Here is a 12,171-nt window from a genome sequence, read left to right as displayed (position 1 = left end):
GTAAATAATTTTATTTTTATTTTTTTTAGAAACTGTAATTAAGGTTTTTATTTTTGTAATATTTTATTTTTGGACATTTTTTTTCCTTCTTTTCGTTTGGACATTGAACATTGGACTTTATTTTTAAAACCCTACGGAAGGGTGGTTTTAAATAAACTGTTTGCAGAGAAGGACAACGATTACGATATCGCCTCGGCCCCTCGGGTTCGTACATGACATAGGAGTCATGGCCCGAGTCGACTTCAACGATTCATCTCCCGTCTGGAACGGGAGGTAAGAATTCTAAACACCCGCGAATCCCCTGTCAGCGGGTTTACTGGATGATTTTGTATGCATACATGTTGAGGGCCTGAAATCGGATTTAATTTTCTAGTAAAGGGCAAGGCCTGGCCAAATCAAGATAAGGACTCGGACTTCATCACCGTTTCCTTCTTGCCCGCCTTAGGAACACGTAACCTACGCGAACCTAAGCCTTAAAATTTGGACTAGAACGATACCGATAGGGTAACGAGCTTATTAGGAAAGTCGTTCGAAAAATATTGGTTACTCTTTGAGCATACTTTGAAGTTCATGATGGTTACTGTGAGTTGAATACGCCGCCTTGTAACGCCGGTGAGGCCTTGGATATCAAAGCTCCACCGAGCTTCACTCGTCTCTATTCAACTTACTTTAACTCGGATTGATTCCAGAGAGGTTTGCTCAGATTGTAACGAATTCCTTTTCGAAAGAATAGAAACTAGTCTAGAAACAATCTAAGTGGAGCCATCATGATTTTTGTTTGCTAGACAAAATAGGCTTGTTGTGGTCGAGTCAGCCTTCTTTGTGTTTGTTTAGAATTCCCTTGCAGTTACGATGTCGAATTGGTATAGCCAATACAATAATTATCCAACTGAACAACATGGACATTACTCTTTTTATGATCATAGTGTGAATAGTAGTTGGGCACGCCAACCTTTTCAAGGTTTTGGGTCATACCATGGTGAGCCCAATTACTATCCACACGCGCATCGGTCTTACGGGCAAGAAGATTATAATACTAGTTCTTCGTCTTTAGAGGATACAATCAAACTATTGAAAAGTAGTCCTTTTTATGATCCTTCAGTTCCTATTCCTTCTCTAGAATAGTCTCTCAGGAATTTAGCTGAGTCATCACGTAAGTTAGCTGAATCGACATACAAATTAGATGAGGTGAACAACGTAGTTATGGACGAAAAAACTGCAGCAACGACTGAATCTTCTTTGGAAGATATCCTCAATAGGTTAAGTGAAAACTTAGATCCAGCACTTAGGGAGCTTTCTTTAGAAGAGGCCCTTGAGAGGATAGTTGAGACGACACGTAGACTTGAGTTAGAGACGAACGAAAATATTGCTCGAAATGACTTGAATTTCCAATATAGTGTATCCAATAATACTCTTGAAAATGAGGATAGTTATTTGCATAATAAAGAAATCGAGGTTAGAATTGGCGACACTCCTTGTGTAGATGAGGTTCATCCATTTCCATGTTACGATAATGATGAGTATGATATGGAAAATGTTGATGAAGAGTCTGAAGTATTTAAGCATGGTGATCAGGAATTTGTTTTCGAGTCTAGAAATTTAGAAACTCTATTCTTAGAAGAAAATGAACTCGTAGAGATGAGTGACGATGAACCTGACTTAGAAGAATCAATTGACCATTTCCAGGAATCTGATGACCTAGAAATTAGGGAAGTTGTGATTAGTCTTTCTAGAGACACTGAAAACTCTAAGTTTGGGGGTGATCATCATTCTCCATGTGCTTTAACTCTTAGAAAGGTCCCTCACTTGGGACTTGAAATATGTGCCTCAACCATTTTACAAGATTATCTTCATACGCGTTTTCCCGAACCTAATAATGTCGAGGAAGAAGTTCATTTGTTAGAAACCCATCCTCTGGTTGATGTGGTTTACCCAGACTATGATACCCAAATTTATTTTGTTTTCCCACCAAAAACTTTTATTCCAATTGTGGGAACGTTTGAATTTGAAATGTGTCAGTTATTGAGTTTTGAGACCAAACCTAATTACTTTAGGAGATTAGGGTCGACGCATTTGTTTAAGGAAGACCACCTCTTTCATTTTGGTCAGCTGTGTGAGTCAAATATGATTGACTTAGAGGATCCCCAATTATTCAGGCTTTTGTTATGCGCTTTTAAGTTCTTAGTTGAGTATTTCCAGACTCTTCATCCTGATCTTCAGAATGCCTTGGAGGAAATCCAACCAATGAAAACTTTTTATGTAGACCCTTTTATAGATCCTGAACCTGAACCACAACTAGATGTAGTTTTCTTAAGCAAGGGTATGTTCGGTATCTTCTTGGTATGTTGCAGTTTCCTCTTCTTGTGGTTAGCACTTTTTGATCCAGATGACCCACAGTTATTCCGGCTACTTCTTTATGATTCTATGAGGTGATTAATTCCTTCTGATGTCTGGCTGAAGACTTTAAATATAGCACTTCTTGGGAGGTAACCCAATCTCATGCAACACGGTAATATCTTTCCTTAACTCTTTTGCTTCGAGTGGTAACAGTTTCTCCTTGTTCATGCTTTTAATTTTATCTTTAGAACATTGAGGACAATGTTAGATTTAAGTTTGGGGGTATGGGAGAAACTTTTTAGTTGCAATAATTAAACTCCAAAGCCTAGAAATTTATGTTTATTAAGGTTGGAACTAACCAATCTAAGTGGATGGGAACATCTTGGTTATAGGAGTTGAGGAACCAATATGATTAGATGGAAACATCTAAAGAGTCTATTCATAAAAGCACAGAGCTCAGGTATTAAAATTAAAAAAAACATGGTAGTTTCGCCATATCTCGTTGAATCCTAATCCTTTTGTTTTTATTTTTTAAGTGATTTGGTGAGGCACACGATTCAAGTTGTTACCATTGCTAGGGTGAAATAGAGTGATTGAGATACCACCAAAAAAAAATTGAGACCAGACCATCAGACCAACCGGAATAAATTCAATAAAGTCGACCACTGGTGTCCTTGTATATGCCAGTTGTGTTGACCTAGAGTTAGGTTTATCGACCACTGGTTCCTTTGTATTTTCCAGTTGTGTTGATATTAGTCAGACCGGTATCTCAGTCCATTAGGATGGGTTCATCTTGGCAGAGGCCTTCAGACAGATATGGGAAACGCCGTTCACTTTAAACCATCTATTTTTTTTCCTCTCTTTATCCATCTTCTTGATCTTTTCATTTGATTGGTTGACTCCGGTCATGATTTTAGTATGCTTGAGTGCAAACTCGTATACATCAATTGGAATTTCGCATCAGGGTACTTCCTCCTATAGTCAATGATTGTATGCCAACCAAGGAGATTCTTTAGTGCCTTCCAAGGTTCTGCGTAGATAGCTAGGGTCTGGAGCAAAGGTTTTGTGGGTACACCTCTGGTAAACCCTCCGGAGACAACACTCCGCCGCTAGGGAAACCTAGCGGTTTAACGGCTTGCTGCACGTGCTAAGTGTAGTCATTTTATTTTCTAGATTAGATTTTCTCGAGGACTAGCAAATAATAAGTTTGGGGGTATTTGATAGACATATTTTTGTGACCGAATTGTCCTCAATTTTCAGTATTGTTGGTACTCGATTTTTTACTTATTATGGTGTTTTATGTGTTTGTAGGTATTTTTGGAAAATTCGCCTCGAAAAGTTGGTATAGGCACCCGAAGGACACATGTTATTCGGACTCTCAGTTTTGGATAAGGGGCACCCTAGGGAGCCAACTGATAATCGCACCCCATTACTGGTTAAGGGGGCTCCATCTTCTTCCTTGATTTAAAAAGAAAAATTGGCGGGAAATTTGGTTTCAACGGTAAAGGATTTATTATCTTTAAGATAAGAATATCTTCTTGCCTTACAAACATGAAATTTTGAAGAAAAAGGAAGTTATCTTGTATTAAACAAGAAAGATATTCTTGGAAGATTTTATCTTGGATTTTATTCTGCGAATTAAAGAAGATATGGGTTTAGTAAAGACATATATAGAATAAAGAGAAGGAAAAATTCTTGAAGATATTTTTAATTAAAAAGAAGAAGATTTTGGAGTTATGGAAGAATATATTTGAGTGATGTGTATTTGTGTGTATAAATAGAGAGCTAGAGAGCACATTTGGGGAGAGTTTTTGCGAGAGAAAAGAAAATCAATGTTTTATCATTGTTTCTCCAATTTCATCTTTGTAAACACCCTTTGAGCAATAAAAATGAATTTTGAGCGTGTTTCCATGATGATGAGCTAATTATCGCGCAACCAAGGCAATGAATGAAGCTATTTATGCATGAATAATTGGTAACAATTTTATTTTCTCTAATTTACAATTTATAATTCATTCAATCACCGCTTTTGCGGAGTTCTAAACGTTCACATAATTTTCTTAATTACTTGTGATTCAATTTGATAGATTATACTTTGTTTAATTGATTGATAGTCTATTCTTAGGGAATACAATTAATATTTGGGAATATGTTTGATTATGTGTGAATTAAGAAATAAAGGACTTAAAGGATAGTTAGAGTTTTGAAACATATTTGGTATCGTTCATTCATGTGTAATAGTGGAATCTAGCGTCTTGGTTACTTTTAATATCTTGAAATCAATTTTGCAATAAGTTTTCTATTTTTAAGTTTTATAAGTCTAAAATCTTTTGCTTTCACAAGTCTCAACGAACTTATTACTACAACATCATTTAAAAATATCATCAACCACGCAATTCAAAGCGTCCGCTAAGTATATCCACATTTAGGCATTGTCATCCAATACTTGGATCCGATTGTCTTCAATCCTTTTCGGCACTTTACATGCGCAACTAAATCTTTGAACTCTAGTTATTTGTTGTGTCTATCTCCTTGCTTCATCATCTCCATATAGAAATCCTTGTCCTTTATAAGTTGTACCGCCATCTTAGTTCTTAAATATTTCCATTGGGTGACATATTTGTTCACCGCCTCTCCAAAGTAAACAATTTGTTCCACAGCGACGTGAAACCCACAATTGCCATCCCCATCAACCTCGTCGGTGGACAAAACAAATGGAACAGTGAGTGGAGGAAGTTGGTTCATATAATCTTCTATAATCGTATACCTTGATCGTGTTGGTATTCCATGAAAATCCCTAGGACAACGGAGAGTACCATACTTATCTCTTATAGTCACCATTTCCGTTGATTGTGTTTGTTGCGAGTCGCTCATACGATCAATAACTACGGAGCTAGTTTGGGTCTCCACTAACACAAATTATTCCACCGCCTCGGCTTGACTTACTTGAGAAGGATTCGTAGAGACCTTTGGGGAGGTTGGTCCACTTTGATCTTTGCTTGGACGACCTCTCTTCTTGGGTTCCGTCTCATCTTCAAATTCGGCTTCCGAACGCTCATGCCTACACAATATTCTTTTATAGACAAATGCTCCTTCAATTTTTTTCTTTCAATGGTCCTCGACACTTTGGTGTTTGGCCTACCCGCCCTCTTTTGCTTTTTAGGTTCATCAACCTCCCTTAAACGAGGGTGAAAAGCTTGCTCCAAATCATGCATCAATATTTGCTTCTTGGCGCCATTTGTTGTGGCATAACGCTCAGCTATTCTTGCACACAATTCCGACTCCATGAACGACGGACCATCAGCTACGGGGGTGCTTGGAGTGAAATTTAATTGCTTCCAAAATGGATGAATATCATTGATGTCAATCACTTCGACGTACCTACCCATTTTATGACGACATGGGAGACCAAAACCAATCATATCCTTGTAAACACAAACCGTATTCTCGTCATCGTAAGCTTTATATAACTTTAATTGTTCCATCATGTGATTTATTGCCCATTTTGAAACTTTATGAACAATGCACCTTAGAAGCAATCTTTCCCTTTCATGTTCCGTAGAGAATTTATGTACACTAAATTGCATAGAATCCTTAATCTTTACGAGGTCAGGATTGGTGAATTCATGGATTGCTTCTTGGATCGACACAACTCCATTCTGACTACCTAGAAGTATTTTCTTCAATCGACCATGAGACCCCTCCGCAATGCTTGTCGCCTCGTTCTTGAAGTTACGATATTCATATGTCCATGCATACACAAACCTCTCCTTAATCGGTAACCATTGTGTTTTACAATATTCAACGGGTTTTGGGTAGTCCGTGCCATATTCATCCTCAAATTTCTTCAAGTTACGTTCGTAAATTTCCTCGGTCTTTGACCAAACGATCTTGTCCCATGCTTTCATGAAAGTTCTCCAAATTATTCCATCCTCCTTCGATTTTTCATCAAATAGCCTATTTTCTTCCTCTCGTTGTTCCACGGTTAATTTACTAATGCGCTCATCCTCTTCCTTCGACCTCTTAGTACCCTTCCTTGGTTTTTAGCTTGGAAATGGTGATGGAAATTGTGTTTGAGGTTGCATTGAATGTGCCACGTACATTGCAAGTTTCGGGCTTCAGGAAACACTACTGCAATTGCATGCATAAAGTCTTGATCGTTATCCGTTACAATAACCCTTGGAAAATCATCGCCATTATAGATGGACCTCAACGTCTCCAATATCCAAATGAAACTCACGTTTTTCTCATGATCCATTAAACCCCATGAAATCGTAAACGTGTTTTTTATCCGAAGTGTGACAAACAATGTTCAACAACGACATGTTATATTTGTTTTTCTTATATGTGGCATCTATCAACAAAATTTGATGAAAACACTGAGCCAATTTGATCATTTCGGGATGTGCCAAGAAAATACGTACCACTTTACCATCCTTTTCTTCCGTTCTCAACGTGTAGTCGTGTAACTCAGCTAACCACTACGATTGTTGCATGACCTTTCTACCGTCCCATTCCGTACTTTTGATCGTAGCTAGGGCCCACTTAATTGTAGACAAAGAAGACAAGTTATCGGGGTCGTCTGCCTTTATTTTACTTAAGATCGCAGTCGCCTTTTGGATCCGCATAGACCTCACCGTCTCCAATTCATGTGGTTTTAACTTCGCAACCATTACATGTCCGACAAGAGTATCCGGATCATCGTGGTTGTGACAACCATTAGCAACTTTAGACATTTTCCAATCTTTACTTTCCTTATCATCGGGCTTATAGAAGATAATCTTAAATGGGCATCCAATCTTCTTTGTATGAGTTCGGTACTTCTTCCTCTCCGTCTTCCTTAAATACTTATCATGCTTTCCCTCGTGACTGTTTTTCTCCCCACCTCGCTCACAAACCATTTCAAACCTAATGTCCTTCACGCAAGGGTTCTGAACTACCACACACATCTTCTCTTTTGCCTTGTTCATAAGCCATTCCTTTGCCTCCTTCTTACTTCCAAATATCTAAATGTGCATATAACAAAACAAAAATAATAAGCATAACCATCTAACATACATGATTGGTAAAAGAAAAGATAATTCATGACCATACCAAATCGTTTGCGTAGTGTAGGGAAGTATCAGGCCTCAAATAATAATCGTCATTAACCGCTACAACTGCCTACGCACCAAAGGAACAAGTTGTTGATTAGCAATAAAAAGCCATTTTAGAGACAACATATCCGATTATATACCAATCGGTAATCAATTAGCACACAAGGCAATCGATTACAAGTTAATCGGTAGTACATTACGACCATGGTCTACCGATTAACCAAATACAAAAATGTACAATTCTTCTGTATTAAAAACTTCAATAATCGGACCTAACATTAATTCAGAAACAACCGATTATTAAATATCAAGATTTACGAATATTTCATTTTTTTTTGGAGAAATTCGTATTTGGGGCGACGTTATATAATCAGACGTTTATTTATGTATACAACTTCCGAGTGTTAGAAATTTAAGCTTTCAATTTGGATATTTTATAACATATTCGGCAGATTAATACAGCAACAGATATCCGATTGTAGATAATCGGTAGATATTGTACTAAAATATCTACCGAATATATGTCGTTCATGGCATTCAATGCATGCAGAAATCGAATTTTCACGTTCAAAAACACACACAAATGCACATAACATGGATAATTTGGGTATTAGAGTTTGATAACAACATACCTGTACGTTTGATGCATCGTTAGCTCGATCTCGGGTGATTCTCCATTTTCTTCCATGAAAGCGTCGTATAGGGTTTCATATCCATGAAAGCTTGGATCATTCAACATATACCCCAAATCGTCATATCTAAACGGTAGTGAACCTTGAACTTCAAAAACTTCACGTTCTTCTTCGTATCCATCCATGTTTATGGAAGTTGGCAACAATTGGAAGTTGGCGACATATACCCACTTCTTCTTCTTCTTCTTTTTCTTCTTCTTCTCTCACTCAATCGGAACATATCTCACAATGACCCAAAAACAATTTTCAAACACTAATATATAGACCCCAGACTACCGAGTACAGGAGTTTTATTCCGATTATTTGTTTAATCGGAAGGTATATAAGTGGTATAATCTACCGTTTATAGTAGGTTTCAAAATTGGGGCTACCTATAATCGGTATGTTGTGGAACCTATTTGGCTTACGATTATTGTTACATCCAAATCACCAATCACATGGTTATGCCTGGCTCGGTACCCTCCAAACCAATGGAATTTGGCAAAGGTTCGATCTGGGGCTCCTTAGAATCGGAAGGTCGTAAGTAATAACATCTACCGATTACAGCAGATTTCAAAACTCATTACATGAAGGATTTTAGAAAAAACTCATTTTGGGGCAACCTATAATCGGGTAGATTGGTAACATATTTAACCTCTGATTATCGCTATATCCAAAACACGAACCAAGTGGTTATGCCTGGCTTTGTACACTCAAAACCGATGGAATTTGTCAAGGGTTCGATCCGTGGCTCCGTATATTCGGTAGGTTTTTAAGTTGTATACTCTACCGATTATAGCAGATTTCAAAATTCATTACGTGAAGGATTTTAGAAAAAACTCATTTTGGGGCAACTTATAATCGGTAGGTACTGTAACCTATTTAGCTTCCGATTATGGTTACATCCAAAGCTCAAGCCAAATGGTTATGGTTGCCTCTACACCCCTCAAAACCTATGGAATTTGGCCAAGGTTAAATATGGGGCTCCTTATAATCGGTAGCCGTACAAGTTGGATAAGCTACCGATTATACAAGGGAATATTAGCCGAAGTATCTACACGATAATCGGTAGGTAGTGTTTCAATTCAAACTACCTATTCTACTTTAAACTACCGATTATGGTGTAGGCTACCGATTATATAAGGGCATATTGGCCATTTCAAAAAATCGAAAATAAGGAATAGCTTAGATTTACGTTTGGGTGACATTTTTTTGTCTTTTACTGTCGCCCTAATTCTTCTGGGATCGCTCCTAAAATTGCTAGGTTTTTTTGGACTGCCCGATAATGTTTTTCATTTTTTTTTTGTATTTCTAAAACAAGTTGGACTTTTATTTTGCAATTTGAAAAAATTGGTACATCATACATACGCATTAAAAAAAGAAAATCTTGAAACTGAAAAGCTTTGTGTAATTGTTCTCATTCATTTAAAACCCAAATAGGATTGATGGTGCATACTTACGCAATAAAGAAAGAAAATCTCGAAACTCAAAAGCTTTTTGTAATTAATTATTCTCATTCATTTAAAACCCAAATAGGGTTAATGGAGCCTACAAAAGGACATTTGAGAAAGAATGGATATGACGAGATTGATTACACGAGCATATTTAATTATTATTTGTAATTAAGTATTGTGAGCAAAGTAGGCGAATAGCCCGGTTAGAGGCGCATTGATGTAAGTTGTCGGTTCTGATGCAGTAAATTCTACCCGAGCATCGGCAAATTGATCATTCATATCTGGTCCTCCAACAACAGCTCCTATCAGCAAATTTGGGTTAGGATTTGAGGTTTCAAAGTAGGGCGTCCCATCTTTACAGTGCATCTGCTCTGGATGTTGATCGAGCGATGGCATTGAGGATGCACGATGATGTATTCTAGTTGGGAACTTGTTACCGTATCCAACCATGTATGACATGCCCAATGGGTTATTTCCCAAAATGTAATCCACCTGTTTCAAGTAACAGAGGATTAGTAATTTAAAAAATCTAAGAACAGAGTTAAAAAAGAAAAGGTTTTTAATTACCTGACTCTTGGCAATGGCAACCATTCTCTGTGGAGTAACCTGAGTACCATCAGGACATTGAATGGCTTGTTGAGCCTTATCTAAGTGGACAGCATAGACAAGAGTAATAAACGAAATCGCTCCTGCAACTTGTGTGTTACTTCCTGCCTTTTTATGCATCATCCCACCTTGAGAATAATTCACGCTAGTGGGGTTTTCTGGCAATATGCCGCAAACAAATTGATCGGCATGTAAGCGGTATTCCTCTCCGTCGTTGGATAGTGATGATCCGTTCAAAAGCAACTCCTGATAAAAAAAAATAATACATATAAGAGTGACCAATTTTTACGAGAAAACCAAACGAATCTCATGAGTTGATCTTATATATACTTACAATGGTAGCGAGTACGTTGATGCCAGCATCCTTATTATCCCAACCAAATTCATGAGCATATGCAATGTAATTGGTGGATTTCATTTTTTTAATATTCATGGTGAGGATATCCAAATAGCTAGGTTGATGTGTTGCCTTGTATAGCCACAGAGCACCCCAAGCCAATTCATCCTACCAAAAACAATGTCACCGTATCATTTATTTATCTAGCCATGTGAATAACAAAGTTTGATATAAAACATATTTTTGTACATCTATACCAGGAAACCACTCCAATCACAATAGAAAGGGCAAACAAACGGCTTCAGGCAATCGTTATAATTTCCTTGGTATGTATTTGCAAAGTTGAAAACCTGTAGATAGTACAAAAAAATCATCGCATATCCATGGCGATCAGCTTTATAATGCAGAAAAATTCATTAAAAAGATAAAAAAGATAAATATTTTGCGCAAAACATATTTAAGGTCTCTGGCATATATAGAATAGTATTCACCAGTGTTGCCCTATCGAGAAGTGTTTTAGAATAAACAGGGTCGCTAGATTTAAAGACGATGGAGGAAGCTGCTAGCGCAGCAGCCATTTCTGCTGAAACCTCAGAGCCAGGACGGGTCGTGTTAATAGCATATGCCATTCGATCAGTGTCCATATCCTCAGGCCTATCCCAACAACCATGATCACTATAAGGTTCTCCAACTTGAACGTAAATCACGTCAGGGTTATTCGTGCATTTAATAAAATAGTCTGTTGACCATTTTACTGCATCCATGGCATATTGTAGATCAGAACCCATGAGTTGGCCGAACTCCAAAATACTCCAAGCTAATATTGTTGTTGTGAACGCCATAGGAAAATTGAACTTTAGGTTGTCCCCGGCATCGTAGTATCCTCCTGAAAGATCAACCTGATGCATTTGCACAAAATATTTGTCAAAATAATCAACGTAGTACGTATGTTACCAAAATGTTTTGGTAATCACATTAAAAGAAAGTTTTAGCAAAATTTCCGAAAAAAAAAAGAATTTGGAATAGGAAGAGTGTTAAAATAGATATGTACCCCGATTAATGAACCATCATTGAGAGCAGAATCTTTCCTCCATGTCATTCTTTGATTTCCAGGTAATTTTCCTGATCGTTGTCCTTCGAAAAATAAAATACTTTTTGTTAAAGCATCTGCATAGTCAATGGTATTTGCTTCTTTATTGTTTCTTGCTGTAAATTCTCTTCCTGTTGAACAACTTTCTTTCACCATTACCATGATCAAAGTTACTACTAATAACATTGACACTATTGAACACGACGATGACCTCGACCGACCCATGGTTTCTCTCTTCCTCTCTAACTATGTTGAATTCTCTCACTCTGTAGTTTTGTTTAGATTGCTCTTAATTTTCAGAATCCAACTTTCTCTTAACGATTTCTTCTTGTCTCTTTGTTGTATATATAGGGATGTATCTGATATATACATGGAAAGAAATCACAGAAAACATTATGACAATCTACTGATAATGAATTATAAATGCAGAATCCATTACACAACATACAATGGATTCCTCATTAGTTAAGTAATTAATACAAATTTAATAGTAGCACGAGTATTACTTATAGTAATTTGAATTTAGTTGGAAAGAACATTTAATTGTGGTATATTTATGAGATGGTGTAATCGTAATGAT

At 37.1% G+C, this 12,171-nt stretch overlaps 1 protein-coding gene across 1 annotated transcript; it reads right to left on the bottom strand.

Annotated features, from left to right (window-relative positions):
• Positions 1 to 9,586: 9,586 nt before the first annotated feature.
• LOC113323577 (endoglucanase 8-like) lies at positions 9,587 to 11,891 on the bottom strand. The gene is made up of 6 exons (XM_026571899.1): positions 11,553 to 11,891; positions 10,993 to 11,400; positions 10,759 to 10,851; positions 10,499 to 10,669; positions 10,126 to 10,410; positions 9,587 to 10,050 (listed from the first exon to the last, which is right to left on the bottom strand). Exons 1-6 carry the CDS (start codon positions 11,814 to 11,816, stop codon positions 9,727 to 9,729), a joined length of 1,545 nt encoding a protein of 514 aa, XP_026427684.1. The 5' UTR covers positions 11,817 to 11,891; the 3' UTR covers positions 9,587 to 9,726.
• Between the last annotated feature and the right edge of the window lie 280 nt (positions 11,892 to 12,171).

Source organism: Papaver somniferum, chromosome 11, assembly GCF_003573695.1.
Source record: "Papaver somniferum cultivar HN1 chromosome 11, ASM357369v1, whole genome shotgun sequence".
NCBI classification, from domain to species: Eukaryota; Viridiplantae; Streptophyta; class Magnoliopsida; order Ranunculales; family Papaveraceae; genus Papaver; species Papaver somniferum.
This window is presented reverse-complemented; position numbering and strand designations above follow the sequence as displayed.

Excerpts from the sequence above, each read along its gene's own strand:
- LOC113323577 (XM_026571899.1), bottom strand. The coding sequence starts at position 11,816 with ATGGGTCGGTCGAGGTCATCGTCGTGTTCAATAGTGTCAATGTTATTA. Across the intron at positions 10,852-10,992 it reads TTCTCGATAGGGCAACACTG|GTTTTCAACTTTGCAAATAC; the intron begins GTGAATACTATT and ends TACTATCTACAG. Across the intron at positions 10,051-10,125 it reads TTGCCATTGCCAAGAGTCAG|GTGGATTACATTTTGGGAAA; the intron begins GTAATTAAAAAC and ends TACTTGAAACAG.